We start from the raw sequence: 17,257 nt of genomic DNA, 5'->3' as shown, positions 1-17,257 counted from the left end.
AACCACAACACAGCTTAAATGATACAAAATGCACTCGTCTGAGGCTACTTTTAAGCTACATTAGCTTGTCCATCTTTGTTCCACAGCGAGGCACCTCCAAATGGGATTGTTTAGAAGAGGATTAGAAATAAAGAAGTATCCTTAAGAATCTTGTCATTGAACGCAGACATTTGTGAGTGAGAAGAGATTATGCGTTTTTCAGTTCAGGGCTGCAGATTGTTTGCAGTGTGAAGCCGTGGTAATCTGAGTGACACAGCACAAAGAGGGAAAGGTTGAAGTCTATCATCTCGTCCCAGGGCGTCCACACCATACTGTGAGATCCCCCCGTACGCTTAACATCCCAACCGCGAAAACTACAGTAAATCCATTCATCCCCTGTAGCGTTCATCAGGTTCAGAGCAGAATAATCCTGCATTACCTCACAACTGACAAACGGAATCATCCATTTACCAGCAACCACAATGGATAATAATAATTACATGAATTTCAATGTGATTACGAATAATGTATGATGTATTCATTCTGCAGTGTGTGTCATATATACCTCCCTTTAACCGGGATCCATGATAATTAAGTGGCAGGTTTGTGATTATTAGTGTAGCCCGTAAACCACAGGTGTCAAACATGCGGCCCGGGGGCCAAAACCGGCCTGCCGAAGGTTCCAATCCGGCCCGTGGCATGATTTTATGGAGTGCAAAAATTACACTGAAGATATTAACAGTCAAGGGTTTAAGCCTAATGTGATCTAAAGAAAAATAATAGTTGAATAACCCTTACAATAAAATGTGAACAACCTGAAAATTAATTACAGTTTTAACAATATTCTGTCCGTTACTAAATGTTTTGTGGATCAGATTTGTAAGTTGTGTTAATAAGTTTACACATAATATCGTAGACATTCTTATTTTAGTTACACATTCCAAACTTCAAAATTTCAACAATATTATGTTTGTGTAACATTGTGTGTAATGCACATGTACAAGTGAAAAGTTGAGGCATAATATTGTTAAAATTTAGCTTATTTTTCTTAAGAAATTACATTTTTTTCTGATAATTCACATCTTTTTTTGTGAAAAAATTGTTTGTAAATGTAAATATTTTCATAATTTAATGTTTTTTATTGCACTAAAATGAAGAGAAAAACTGGGAGTTGTCATTATTTATAGGTTTTTATGCGATTATTTTAATGGTTTGGCCCGCTTGAGATCGAATATGGCTGAATGTGGCCCTTGAACTAAAATGAGTTTGACACCCCTGCTGTAAACCATAAATAACCCCCTTCATTTGATGGGATTTCTATATAAATATTAGCTTGGTGAAACTATCTGTTTAATTTTGGAGTGGTAACAACCTTGGCTATGAATTAACTGAGTGTAAAGCTTAGATTTATGGTTATAGATATTAACAAATTAAGTGTAGGAACAGAAAAGTCAGTCATGAAATGTAAACAGAGGGAGCTACATTGGTAAATAGTGGAACATATGCGCTTTTTAACCCATTAAGACCCAAACATCCACCATCTACCAAAATCATCTACTGATATAAACTGTTTAATCCCTGATGATCAACTAATCTATGTTAATAATTGGTGTAAAATACAGTTATTCATCTTTTCATGGTCATCAGATATGACCCATTTGGACGTTCAGAGGCTCCATAGTTACCGTGGCAACACCATCATCTTCTACAACACTGATTCACCAGTAAAACCCATGGAGTTGGATCAATGACAGTGGATGGACACACTGGGTTTACGTTCAATTGATGATATATTTGCTGAAAAAGTAACTTTTTCTTCAGTTTTCTCTATTTTTGAAATAGTAATTCTCAACTTTTCTCTGAGCTTTCATGAACATCTACATGATTGGTAAATTAAATGTTAGAAAATACCTGATTTTCACTGAAAAAAAAAAAAAAACGCAAAATACAATAAATAATGTTACAATAATTGGTGATAAACCACTTAAGGATGGTTAAATATGGAGAAAAATTCATTTGGGAACTGCCGCAAATGTCACACTGGGTCCTTATGGGTTAAGATATATTTTTTAAGTATCTTAGTCCAATTTTCATTTTTCTTTGTTTTAGAAATGACAATAAATAGTATGATACAGTTTTTGCTATTTTCAATGCTTGTAACTAAATCAATGATGTAATCACTATGAAGGTGATCCTGCTTTGGACGTCTTCTGTGATGTTTGAGCTGCTTATGCCGCCAACATATCAAAGCAGCACATCAAATCAAAGCATAAAAGCTTCCAAGGCAAACTGCCACGTGTGCGTACGAAGAGATGCAAATAGCTTCTTTTGTAGGAATCACATTTTAAACACTATATCATCTATAAGCTTTGAGGAGAAAAGATATTATTGTGCCCTTTTATAGCTATATATCTCTTAATTCTGGTGTATTTCTGTGATCTTATTATATTTATGACATTCATTTTATATTAACCAATGACATAACTTCTGGACAGACCAATAATTCTACATGTAGTGTAGTGTACGTTAGTAATGGAGATGTGGTTCTTCTGCCTGTAAACTGACAGTGCATCAAAGCGCCTCCTGGCATTTCTGTTGCTCATACACCATACAGTACAGATGATTATGTGCTGAAAATAGAGCCTGTATTATTCCCTGAAAACAAGACATGTACAATAGTTACATTTCATGCTTCCTGATAAAAGGCCTATAGATTATGCCCTCATTAGTTCTCAAAAAATAGATGTTGTGAATCTGAAAAACGTGTCAGGTACATTATATGAGCATTATGATTGGACGTAGGCAGTCTTACAAAAACGAGGTTGAAACCTAGAGTTCATGCTGCCCTTTAGAAAGGCAAATGCCGAGAGATGTTGTGCGCACTGTGACAGTATCCATGGAAACAGAGGAGCTGAGAAAGGGACCACATTAAAACATAGCAGAGCTGATAGACATGAAGGTAAGGAGGGGAGGAGAGGTGTATTTGAAGGTGGTTCAATAATGGCAGTTTAAGGTCAGGACAGAAATTTAAGAATGTTTTTTGTAATAGCCTGACTAAGCTATAGCTAAAAGGTCTGCGAGAAGCCACATTGGTTTCTAAAATTTTAAAAGCTAGGAGCTGGAATCTCATGAACACACCTGATAAGTCAATGACAGACCAGTGAAATGAAAAGATGAGCAATGACATATCGTTGAAATAAATGGTAACAGATTTTTCAGCTATTCTTTAACATTAAAGTCAGGAATTCATAATTATATTAAAGTAACGTTGAGACGATTTTCCTTAGAGTCCCATTCATGTGCCTCTGCCATTCGCTATTCGTGATGAATTTTTTAAGAAATCTAAAGCAGAAATAAATGCCTATTTGAAAGGATTACAAATGCTTTATATGCTGGACTTCACCAGCTGTTTAGACTCACAAAGATGGAATTATCACTGTTTTAAAATATAGCAGAAGAATCCGAACAAGACCTTATAACATTACTTTCATCTTGCACTCATCTACCAGTTCTGAGTCAGTGTGGGAGGAGGAGGTTGGTTGTTATTTTGATTGAGCACTCTCCTTTTTATTCGAGCAACAAGTGCCCCAGTGCTTTATACAGTATGTGCCTGGGTGGAGGACATTTAAAACAGCAAACAATAAAGTGTTGTTGAACCTCAGAGAAACACTCAGCGGATACATTGACTTCACTGCTATAGTCATAAAATGGCTACTTCTACTTGAAAATATAGTACATACTATATCAGTTTACTCTTAAAGGTCCATATATACGTCTTTTTTTTTTTTTTTTTTTTTTTTTACAGTCTCCTGCAAACATTTAAATGACGTAAAAGTCATGTAATTATCATTTTATTGTCATTTCTATTTTTCTTTACTACTACCACCTATATTGTTGATACGAATCACTTAAGTGTAATTTAGAGGCATTATTTGTTGTAGAATAATAAACCATCTGTGCCGACACATGACCCACAGTGTTTAAAGGAAAGGTGATAATTTTTAATCTCTTGACACATCAGGGGCTCGAATGTCAGATGTAGCACACACACACACACACACAGAGTTATTTTCTCACTAGTCTCATCTTAAAACATATACAATACCAGCTTACATTAGTCCTGACCAAGTGTCACTGGATTTAATGATTTTATAAATACAAAATATTGTTCAACTGATCTTTTTTTACCATCATACAAGAGGGCGAGTTGAATCATGGCAGACTGAGGTACCTTGACCTCTAACAATCTGATGTATAATGCATTTTTTACTCATTGAAGCATGGCAGCTTTACAGACGTATCAATTCTAATTCTAAAACTCTCTAATTCTAGCTTCCGCAGGCAACCCTAGAGCCTGTTTCCCTTTTGTTTGTCTTCTTTCCATACCCAAAGATGAACACTGACAGAGGACAAAGGAAAAGCACAGACTGGCAAAGGTGACTCACTGACTTCCTGCTCCCAAAGGACACCTCCACAGCAAAGGAATGATTTCTATTAGATGATGAGCAACTCAGAATCCACAAACACTAGAGCCAATTATATGCACTTCTTACAAGAGATGGAGGGAAAAACAAGTGAGGCAGTGTCAGGCAGCATGGCAATTAAACCCACACAGGGGCTATGTTTTCTCCTCTTGCTGGCCTACCACTCAAACACAGGCTTCTACAGTATGTCTGATCAAACACATGGAAGAGTTCTCAAATATTATCACAACAAAAAAGACATGCAAAATGGTACAAGGGGAAACTAGTGATGCAGTTATTGCCCTCGAAGTTTTATCCACAACTGTGAAGACTGACAACAACAACAACACAGGCTTACAAAAGATGAAATTTGGGATTCGGGAGGATTGGTTTTACTTCCAAAAAAAAGGGTATGTTTTATTTTCTTGAGGGCATTCGGAGGGTAAAAAAAAAAACAGGGAAGATGTTCATTTTCTTGCTCAACATCAATAAAATGAAACCAATATTGGGTCAAAACACAGTAATGTCCCATCAGAGAGCGAACTTTAATTGATTGACAATTCCAACATTTATTTCACTATAAAGTAGCTCCTTGTTTTGGATAACCCCTTCATGTCCAACTAAAGCAAAAATGAATTTAAAAGTAAAAATGTGGGTCATTTAGCAACACTAATCTGTCAAATTGTCTCTAAAAAGTCCCGTCAGAGAGATTTCAAATACTGTGTTTTGACCCCATTATAGCGTTAGCAACAATTGATATCTTCAGTGTCGTGAAGTCCAAAAGCTGAATAGTTAATGCTCAGTGTAATTTAATACCATAGGGCTATAACGTATGCAAAAACTTTAGCATGCATTGCTTTACTTTGGCCCCTTGTGAGTCGGTCAAGGTAGTTTGTCAAGTCACTTTGGGAAATGCTGAAACGACATCTCCAGTATGGCAGTCGATTTACCGAAAACCACCTAACGTCTTTGTAGATTTCAGGGACAGATATCTTATTAAGAGAATATGGAGTGAGTATTCCATGTTAAGTGGTGGCCCTCATAATCAAGACAGGATATGACTGAAGCCCTGATTAAATCTGACAAGGCTTCAAATCAGCTCAGCTTTAAAAATGCCCTAAAGCTCTGTGCATTCATAGTCTTAACTGCTACTGTGCACCAGATATGTGCAGGCCAGCAAAGAAACAGCTGAATCTATCATGTGTAAATACTTCTTTTTTTTTTTTTGAGATTTTATAAGATCTAAAAAGCTTTGTGATATTTTCATGAGATTTCAATGGCGCATTACAAAGTGGCTACAGTTAATGTATTTTGTTCATTTGTATTCCACTGCGTCACCAGAAACCAGACACTTTGGGTTTACAAAACACTCCCCCATCCGTTCATTATTCATGATCCAATTTTCATTGAACATAGGAAAATTAATAAGCGGAAGCATTTTGATTTATGAGAAGAGCCCGGTCCAGTATAAGCCCTTACTGCTGCTAAGGCCATCTGCTCCAAGAATAAGTCATACCTATAAACACAGCGTAAGTAGCCACGCTGCACAGCATCAGCAAATGCATTTCTAATGATGGAATACCCCCCACCGAAATACATTTTTGTTAGTGTATTAAAAGATTCTTGGCTCTGTTTTACATGTGCTGTTGAACTTTACTCATAATCTATGACTGCAGCAACATAACAATGTCCAAATGTTAAAACACTTGCTTGTTAATGAGCGAAAAAAAAAAAAAAAAGTGAATGGATTAATGAGTAGAAGCAGTGGGACATAATGAGGGGAAAGCGTCTATTGTTTGCAAAAGGTAAAGGTATACTGAGAATACAGTTACACAATAAAATGTCTGTGTAATCGGACAATGTGTCATTCTGTAGTGCTGCCAAATGACTGAGAAGGGCATCTGTGTGGGCAGCTTGTAAATCCCAACTACAGTTTGCCAAACAATCTTTTACATTAGCCACTTGTTTACTGGCCAGTTACGAAGCCGGCAAGAGGAAGTGATACATATTTATTGGAAGCAGTTCTTTAACTAAGGCATTTGTCCTTTTGAATCCTGCTGACTAGCTCTGAACTTCACTTATCATTGAAATATGAACAAAAACAGTTCCACATCCCTCTGTGATTGCTTTGAGTCATTTTTTAGTGATGCATACCGCACAGTAAATCATTGTACAAGAGCCACTTTCTTGTATCCTTCACCCCAACTTTTACACAGGCTCTTATTGTCACCATTACAGGCTCCTTTTAGGCACTGCATCTCAATGATTTCATTAGTCTTTGATTGACCTATGCATCCTGTCTCCTGTTGTGCATCATGTCTGCCTTTCTGCTCCCACGGTTACATTTGTCAAGACTCCTTAATTGCCAAACTATTCTGACATGTTAATGATCACTGTGCCACTGGTTGGAATTGTAATACTGCAATAAAACCGGCACACGTATTTCATCTCTAAGTAATCCGACTGCCCTTTTTGTTCATTTTTTCCTCGTTTTCGTTATGGTCTCCAACTTTTAATTGCAATTATAGATAATCACTGTCTCAATGCCAACACGGTGGAGTTGTCTGAATTTTAGCAGAGGACAATATAACACCTGAGTAAAGACCAATGGTCCTGAGCCAACACAGAATAGATCTACATCTGAGAGAGGCATTAGGAACATTTTATACTCCATTTGGGTGAAGCATGTGAGGCTTTTTAGTGCTAAATCTGTAAGAAAATGACTAATTTGCTTGAAAGAGGCTATAAAGTTGCTGTTTTTGTGCTCATTATGAGAGATTCAACATCTGGCCATCAAAAGACATGATTATATAGACTTCTGGAGAATGAAGAAAGACTATTAATTCATGTTGCAGGGTTTTGTCAGGATGCTGGACAAGAGTTTCTTAACAGAATCAGAAACAGATGAGTACAATTAACCCATATAGACCCAAACATCCACTGGAAACCATAATCAACTACCAATATAAAATGTTTAATACCTGTTGATTCACTAATCCCCACTAATGCTATCAATACATGTGAATAATTGAGGTAAAATACAGTTTGTCATCTTTTCACGGTCATCAAATATGACCCATTTGGATGTTCAGAGACTTTGTAGTTACCGTGGAAACACCAACATCTTCTACAATATTGATTCACCAGTAAAACCTATGGAGTTGGATCAATGACAGTGGTTGGAGACACTTGCTTTACGTTCAGTTAATGATATATGTTACTGAAAAAGTCACTTTATCGTCAGTTTTCTCTGTTTTTGAACTTTAATTTGAGCTTTCATGATTATCCACATGATCAATAAATTAACTATAAAGGAAAATACCTGATTTTCACTTAAGAATACAAAAATACAAAGCACAATATAAGAATAAATGCTGATAAATCACTTAAATAAGGTTAAAATAGAGAAATATTCATTTTGGAACTGCCACAAATGTAGCGCTGGGTCTTTATGGGTTAAATCCACTCATGTTTAGAAAGAATAAGCTCAGAGTGTGTGTACTGAATGTTCAACATATGCTAGAAAAGTTCAGAGTAGATGCAACAAAAGCGTATTGACCTTCTGAAAACTAAACAAAGCCAAAGTGAAAAAGTGTTATTTGTAAATGTATAATTGCATCTTCATTTATGTTGTGATATACTGGATATAAAACAAGCACTGGACCAACACACTTATGCCTATGCAATCATTAAATAACACTTACCGCATTGTGGGTCTGTGTTTGTCCAACAAGGATCAATATGTTCGAGCAGATTATAGATAAGCAGAAGTTGAGCAGGATGATTGATCGTTCAGAGCGAATATATCTAAAGAGAAAAAGGAAAGGTTTCATTCAACCAAATCAGTACATTTCTCACAACTGTAGTCTGATACTCAGTCAGAATGTTATTTAAAGTTGGCTATTGCTGTGATTTAGCATCTTGCGGTTGTGTTGTTTTTCTTTTTTAAAACAATTACCTCCATAGCACAGCATAGATCACTGCCAACGTGATCAAGGCGAGGCAAGACAGACCACAGCCAACTATCAATGTCACAGATGGGACCCCTGAGTTCTCCATGGTCTGTGGAGGAGACAGAGCAAGACAAACCAGTCAGTGGGAGGTTGGATGTTGTTCATGCAGGACAGTAAATCTTTATTGTTGCCCAGAGAGAGGACCAATCAAAACAACCACAGTCAATCTGAATAGTCCACAGTGGCTTCCTTAATGTACTGCGAGGACTGAAGTGCATGCGTGGGCTCGAAGGTTGTTTATATACAACCCTAAAGTTTCTATAGACGCTTGCAGGACATTATGTGACAGAACGGCTGGAGCTCAAAGCAAACCCACAGATTCTGTATGCGTGATTTTGTCGTCATCTGTTTATATAGACGCATTTATAATCATGTGAGGCGGCCATGTGTTCTCACAGGCCTGCAATTTCCACTTAGAGTACTAACTAATGTGCTTAACACGTCATAGGCACAAGCCATAAGGAGATCAGTATGAGAATAAAAAAATCAAATCATATTTTCTATTCTGCTTTTTTGAACAGTGAAGAAGGTAACATACTGTTCTGTGATTTTTCATTATTTCTACTGATTCACAGGCCACAGTGTAATACTATATTGTCAATGTCAGTTATCTTATCTATTTTATAAATTACAAGCTAATGGTTCCTTTACAATAGTCTGTCACACACACACACACACACACACACACACATAGAAAGCATTCTTCAGGAATCACATAACCACTTTGATGTCACTAAATAATAATAATAATAATAATAATAATAATAATAATAATAAGTTAAATATGACAACTCTTCTCTCCCATCTAATGTGCATTTGACTGATGAGAAGAACAACCACTGACACACAAGCATCAGCATGCACACACCCTCCCTCGTGCACGCGCACCCACAGAGTTATCTTAATCTATGTGCAAACTAGAAAATATCCCCACAATCTCTCTTTACAGCTGAATTACTATTTAACGGGATTAGCACACCAAAGATTCAATTTCCATTCTCACCAGCACACACACACACACACACACGCACACACACACACACACACACACACACACACACACACACACACACACACACACACACACAGGCAGCTATTCTCCTTTACATTAGCCCATAAAACCCACACTGAATAACAAATCAATAGCCTACTTACTATTTCTCTTGGTTGCTGAGCCAAAATGGCGAAGGTAGATACACGATCACATAAGCATTTTGTATGGGATGCATCTGTAAGCACCGTTTTACATCCTTTTGTGGACCAGGCTCCCCAAGAATCGTTCCTGCAAAGAGGAGGAAGAAGAAGAAGAAGAAGAAGGAGGTAGAGGCAATTAGAGGTTTAATTCCAGCGGTGGCACGACTCCCCAAGACTTATCGACATCGCTTCGTTTTTTGTTTTTTTTTTTGTTTTTTTCTTTCTATATATATTTAATTATTTATCCGGATCGAGAGTATAGATGGTTACATAAAAAAAAAGCGAATAGACACATCGGATCGTCTCTTGTGTGGCTACAAGCAGCATTTCAGCTGTAGCAGATAGAGAGGCAGAGACACGGAGGAGGGGGAGGACGCACGGAGCTGTCCAAGCAGACCGGTGCTGATTGATTCGCTTTACGCAGATAAATACCAGCGAGCGACACCAAAACATCATTATTCCCATATGATAATTAGAGATAAGAAGGCTTTATATTTACCTGGACGTCTCCCTCCCTGCGTGATACTCTATTCTTCTATTTTTTTCTCCCCAAAAACGATAGAATCCCCTCGTTTTCCTCTCAATTACGCATATCTTTTTTTTTTTTTTTTTTTTTAAGCTTTTTTTAAAAAATATAAATGCATCCCCCCCTCACCACCTCAGCTGTTTTAATTAGTAGCTTTTTGAATGCTTCCTTAGGGGGATTTTCACCCTGGAAACGGTGGACAGCATCAGATTGATACTCTGTTCCTCTCTGCTGGAGTGAGAGGGGGGAGACTGATACGATGAAGAAATAAACGCACGCTGTCGCAGGACGTGTTTATTCGCTTGAAAGTCTAATGGAATGACTGGAATGAATGTTGAATTATTCCTGAAAATCATTTTTGGACGAAAGTTGCTCGCTCCTCCGTGTGAAGCGTTTTAGAAAAAACACCGCAGAACTAATACCACCCCGTGAAAGCAGCGCAAATGGTTGCAGCCGGTCCCCACTTCACACCACTAGTAGGTGAAATGAAAGGAGCGCCTCTATTCCATTTGTCGCCCCCACTCCCTTTCAATCTTCAAAAAAAAAAAAAAAAAAAAAAAAAATTGAAATTAAAAAAATAATCCTTATTGATTACATATCCCATGTGAAAACTTTATTGACATGAAAATTGGTGATGACTCATCTAATTCACAGTGTTTCAGACCAAACATGACCTAACATTAAAATTCCAGTCACCAAAGCTCAGTCAAACACCTGTTGTCCTGAAAGATACCTTACTGCCTTTACACTCTACAACATCTGACTTATATCACTACAAAGGTAGAACAAGATTAATACCGGTGATTAATGAGAATATAGAGCATACTAGCTGTGTGATTTGTGTGCCAAGTAGCCTCTGCTGTGTGAGGCAATCCTGCTTTGTCATTTGATCAATATGGCAGCAATATTTATGATTCCTGGAAGGGACTGTGAAGCCTTTTGTAAATTCCCTACTGAGGTTTAGCTGTTTTGCACAGTAATGCAACAATATAAAAGTCCTTCAGTTAAAAAAAAAAAAAAAAAGTCCTTCACTTGTGTTAATTAATTTTTACATTCATTTGTTGTATCAATTAATTATATTTATTCAATTTATTCTTACCTTGGAGGGGAAGGTGCAATATATAGATTAATTCATAATTGTGATTATGCTGACTCTAAAACTTTGTGACTGAGTGTGTTTTGTCATTGTAGACCATCAGAAGTCATCAAAAACAATGGTTATGTAATCAAGTTCTAACTTCTGCGTGTATCATGTGATTAAAACAGACAAGCACTGTTTTTGGCAGTACAATGCCATATTTTGATGTAAGAACTTTAGTGATTTTGGTTATTATCAAGAAAACCATGGAAAATGGCTGAATCATAAAAGGAACAGATGTATAATGACTGAAAACATCACAGGAGGATGTTTGGGCTCAACTAAACCAGTAACAATCTGAAATTTTAACAACTTTCCACATACAGTTGCATAAAAAAATTATTAGACCATCAAAAGTCATCAAAAACAATGGTTATGCAATCAAGTATTAACTTCTGCGTGTATCATGTGATTAAAACAGACGAGCACTGTTTTTGGCAGTACAATGCCATATTTTGATGTAAGAACTTTAGTGATTTTGGTTATTATCAAGAAAACCATGGAAAATGGCTGAATCATAAAAGGAACAGATGTATAATGACTGAAAACATCACAGGAGGATGTTTGGGCTCAACTAAACCAGTGACAATCTGAAATTTTTAATAAATTTCCATATACAGTTGCATAAAAAAATATTAGACCATCAAAAGTCATCAAAAACAACGGTTATGCAAATCAAGGACTAACTCCTGTGTGTATCATGTGACTAAAACAGACAGAAAAGAAAACATGGAATGCCTAAAAGCACTGTTTTTGTCAGTACAATGCCATAGATATCGATGTAAGAACTGAAGTGATTTTGGTTATTATCAAGAAAACCATAGAAAATGGCTAGATATCAGCTCTGAAATTAAACTCTTATGAGCTATTTCTGTTGTTATCATTATATTTGTCCAAACAAAAGTACCTTCAGTTGTACCAGGCATTAAAATGAACAAGAAATTGAAGAAAACAAGGGGTGGATCTAATAATTTTTTCCGCGACTGTATGTGTCTGAATGTGAATGCAGCAGCTTGTAGCACTGTTGTCCTAAAGAAAGTTCCTATATGGGGCAATAAAGTTTATCCTGATCCTGTTCTCCCACTTGTGTCCTCTCTTCCTTCTTGGGTTGTGACTAAACAGCTTGCCTTGACAATACAATGTAAAGTATGCTGCAATTCATCCCCACTAATTATAAATTGAATTCTTTACAAAGAAAGAAAACAGCATTACACACAGTCTTCAGGGATGAACACAATATCATTTGCAAATATTTGATTTGATGCATAGTTAGTGGCCCGATTCTGATTTACTGACTGTGCAAACACATATTCAAGAACAACAAGAAAAACCTTTTATTATCAGTTAATGCATGGCAGCAATGTGTACCAGGAGCTTTTAGTCAGATTTAACCCATAAAGACCCAGTGCTACTTTGGTGGCAGTTCCCAAATGAATTGTTCTGCAGATTTAGGGATTTATCACCATTTATTATCACATTATCCTCTGTATTTTACTTTGTTTTCAGTGAAAATCATGCATTTTCCTGTATTTAATTTATTGCTCAAGCAGATGTTTATAAAATTTCAGATTAAAGTAGAGGGTTATTATATCAAAAACAGAGAAAACTGAAGAAAAAGTGACTTTTTCAGCAAAGATATCAATAACTGAACATAAAACAAGTGTCTCCAGCCACTGTCATGTCACGTATTGATGGGTTTAATGGTTCAGAAGGTATTAAACATTTTAGATCAGTCGATGCTTGTGGTCACCATTGGCTGTTTGGGTCTTTATGGGTTAAGGCTCAGGTTTTAGGACTTGAAATGTGACTTCTGTTCTGCTCAGGAACATACTGAGAAGCCACATTTGATTTTAGAACTATAATTTGGTAATTTGTAATACTGTATGCATCAGTCATCATCAACCTCTTAACCTCTAATCCAAATAACAGACAATGATTCAATCAAGAATGCAGTAACCTATTAGAGAGCCACTCACCATTATTGTTCTTTTGGAAGTTGTGTAATCAGTGCTGTTTTACATCACCTTTACCAAAAACAAATTATTTAAAGAACACTGTACGCTACAGGGTTGTGCTACCACCATATTTAACTCCGATTAGTATTGAAAGCAGCTCCAAAAAGAAATCAAAAACAGCAATGATTAAGTCAGAAACATTTTAATCTGTGCATGATTATGTTGGGAAAGTGTTTTTATTGTGTAAACAGTGTAAATTAGTGTCACTGTATCAATGAATGAATATATTTTGATGATGTTGTCCTTGTTAGGCTTGTTTTGAGGTGATCAACTAAACTTGTCACTCTGATTTTAGTTTATTTACTATTGTCAGTAATTATGTTTGAATGTTTGAAGGCCATGATTGGTTTTGTTTTTTTATGATATTAATTGTCATATTCACCAAGTATGGCAGTATTTTTTTTTTTTTTTCATTTATTATGGGTTGTTGAATGCCCTGCTTGTTTTTGAGATCTTAAGTAAATAAGTAAATAAATAAATATATTGCTCAACTTTGCTTGAAACTTCTTTTTTTTTAATCTATCTATCTATCTATCTATCTATCTATCTATCTATCTATCTATCTATCTATCTATCTATCTATCTATCTATCTATCTATCTATCTATCTATCTATCTATCTATCTATCTATCTATCTATCTATCTATCTATCTATCTATCTATCTATCTATCTATCTATCTATCTATCTATCTATCCTAAAAATGTTTGAATGCCATGTTTGGTTTGGGTTTTTTTTATATTAATTGACATGTGAACTCAATATGGCAACAGTGTTTTTGTTGTTGTTGTTGTTGTTGTTGTTGTTGTTGTTGTTGTTGTTGTTTTCATTTATTGTGGGTTGTTGAATGTCCTGCTTGTTTTTTGAGATCATAAGTAAATAAGTAAATAAATATATAGTTCAACTTTGCTCAAAACTTTCTTTTTAGGTTTTTTTTTTTTGTGTGGATGTTTTAGTGAAAAAGAACATTGGACAAAGTGTATAATGTGTTTTCTATCTATCTATCTATCTATCTATCTATCTATCTATCTATCTATCTATCTATCTATCTATCTATCTATCTATCTATCTATCTATCTATCTATCTATCTATCTATCTATCTATCTATCTATCTATCTATCTATCTATCTATCTATCTATCTATCTATCTATCTATCTATCTATCTATTGTTTTTTATGATGTTATGTTACAACTAAATCCTCACGTGTTATTTGATAATTTATTCCCATCCAACCGGTTCCACAAACCTTATAAGAAACAGAGCTTTCTACAGAGCTAAACAGAAGTCTATGCAGTTGTAGATCTAGATAATTCACATGGGGTGGTAAAAATGTGCCAAGAGTGGCATCAGAGGGTGGTAGATGGGAATACATATGTAAATGGATACAACAAAACATCCAAAAAATACTTCATTTATTGTGATATAACACCCTGCATCAAACACTACTCATGTGTTCTTAATACAAAAAAGATCAGTGTTCAAACAAAACAAAACTGTGCCACTCATACATATTAATAGCAAAATGAAAATGTTCTAATACAAGAACAAGTCCCTCTATGTAAAAATGGTAATAACTGCTTCTAAGATGAAGCAGAGCAGAAGAATAAAGTGCTTTTAAATCACTTTTGGTCAATTTATTGTTTATTTCAGTGCTTTGACGTCCAACCACTGCTTTTTAATAAAGAGGATCAATGTACCTTAAAAGATACACGATTTGCAAAATAATGTTAATAACAGTTCTTAAAGTTGCTCCGTTTGGATTGTCAAAAACATTACTCAGCTACATCTTTTCATTTTATCATTTGTCATTTTATGATCTTCTGAATTGCGTGAGGCGTTTTTGCCAGATTCTCATCGCATTTCCGTGGCCATTGTGCGTTGCATGAAATTTTCGACAAAACATCTGATTTCAATGGTGTTTATATCCTATTAAAAACTGTTCTGAGCCAAGATACATTGGTTTACATGTGATACAGTAGAAGCAGTAGGATTTTCAACACTATCAGAGTGCTTTGGATCATTCTAGCCTGCCAACCAACACTATGGGGCTTCATGATAAATAATCCAGACAGTTTTTCCTACTTTCATTTGACCTAATTTATTCTTGGAAGAGCATCTGATATTCCACTTCTGCATTACTTTTTCACTGTATCTCAGAGCAGCAATCCTCGCCTTGCTTCTACTTTATGCTTTATCAATTGCTCCTTTGGACCATGTTTCAACCTAGCGATGATATACCAGGATGTTGAGTTCTTTAAAACTGTGAGCTTTTCATTGTTTGGAGACATTCCTGAAGGACCAAAAAAAAAAAAAAAAAGGGCGACCAGCAAGAATCACACCCTGCACACAGCTGCCCACTAGAGATCACCCTTTTTTTTTTGTGGTTACACTCTCAAAATACGACTGTCACCATGAAAAGCAAACTCTGGAATGTTGACTTTTTGTGATTTGATAGATTGATGGCGTGTGCGTCGCCTCTGCGTCTGGATAACTAGGATGAAGCCACCACTCCCCTGGTGTGAACTCAATCCACATGATCTATTTCCAACTTTTGACTCACTAGATGTTTGCTTCTCTTTGGTGCCGGTGGGAAAAGCTGACAGAGGAACATCCCTTACTGGGAATTTAAGTACGCCATGTTTGATGTGTTGTCTGACCTTATCAGGGCTTGGTGGCCCTGGAATAAAAGCTGTTCCCAAGAGAACGTGTCAGCGTTGATGTTAACCACGGCATAACTGATGATATGACATTCATCACATACCCCCATAGTTGACCATGATCCATTCAACGATGCACTGACAACCTTGCATTAAAATTTGCAAGATTGAAATTTATGACACAATTTGATCTGTTCCAATTTTGTATTTTTTTTTTTCTTTTTTTCTATATGTCACGTCATGTTGCAAGATAAGTGACAGCAGACTGGCATAAAAAGTTGACAAAGTTTTAGGCACATTCAGTATTAAAACCTCTGTGACTTGCTGAAACTGATAGACAGCTGCTCAAAACTCCAATTAGGTTTCTACATTTTGCTGAACTTTGACAGGTTGAGTTTCTCCAGCCATAGAGATCTCATTACTAAACCCATAACTTATCTACACTTCCAAGTAGCGCACTTAGGAGTCAAAAAGAGAGCTCTTTAACATCCTGTCCACTTAAATCAGAACAAGCTACAAAAACCTGAATAGACTGAATGAACAAACTGGGTCTGTATTGTTAACTTCTGTTGTTCGGTTTACAAGACGACCTTCTTTATCATATATTTCTGTGGGCATGTTGATAAATCATACAAACGCCTCTTTAAATTCCATCCGTGCCCATATTAGCTAAGCCAGACTAGACTCAGGGCTTAGAGAGTGCCTTGGGCGATGCACTTTAGGCAATATTATAAAGTCTTGAAAGACTGACACACAATGACAGGCAGAGGAGGAGGGGGGCAAAGCTGGGAAAATACTAAATCCATCTTGGATCTCTTAATGATGGCAATTTCAGTCAGCCTGTGGGCAAGTGCATGTATTAGCTGTATGACGAGAAAAGAAAAACGAGGAGATATACACTTTGAGCGGTACATATAAGAAAGATTCCAAGCATCTTTCTTAATTTGGAAAGATCAGTGTCGGCAGCTGACAACGTCAATATAGATCAGCTTTTACAGAGGTACGAATACAGCAATGTCTAAACACATCAGTGACGGAAAATATAACGGAGTGGGTCAAATCTGTCAGAGTTTGCTCGTTCCATGTTGCCCCACTGAGTCATTACAGCACCATGACTCCCTCACTTGTACTTTGGCGTTATACCTCAGGGGGAACATGTGATTTCCCCCAACTTATTAACTGTGCACACACATACACATACGCAGCAAAGCCTCCTACTGTCGACTAATGCATGGTTAGTGTCCTTGTCAGTCCTCGTCGCAGCGAAGCT

The 17,257-nt window shown here is 36.4% G+C and overlaps 1 protein-coding gene across 8 annotated transcripts in view; it reads right to left on the bottom strand.

The window, feature by feature from the left end:
- Positions 1-17,257, bottom strand: part of adgrb3 (adhesion G protein-coupled receptor B3) — a 150,323-nt gene that overhangs the window by 16,709 nt on the left and 116,357 nt on the right. For all 8 annotated transcript variants that reach the window (XM_030155664.1, XM_030155667.1, XM_030155666.1 and 5 more), the window contains 3 exons: positions 9,611-9,737; positions 8,401-8,504; positions 8,147-8,249 (listed from right to left, as the gene is read on the bottom strand). In XM_030155664.1, the coding sequence (XP_030011524.1) occupies positions 8,147-8,249; positions 8,401-8,504; positions 9,611-9,737 (334 nt within the window). The remainder of the gene's footprint in view (positions 1-8,146; positions 8,250-8,400; positions 8,505-9,610; positions 9,738-17,257) is intronic.

The sequence above is a fragment of the Sphaeramia orbicularis genome, chromosome 15 (assembly GCF_902148855.1).
Source record: "Sphaeramia orbicularis chromosome 15, fSphaOr1.1, whole genome shotgun sequence".
NCBI lineage: Eukaryota > Metazoa > Chordata > Actinopteri > Kurtiformes > Apogonidae > Sphaeramia > Sphaeramia orbicularis.
Note: the sequence above shows the minus strand (reverse complement) of the source record. Positions and strands in the feature narration are given on the sequence as shown.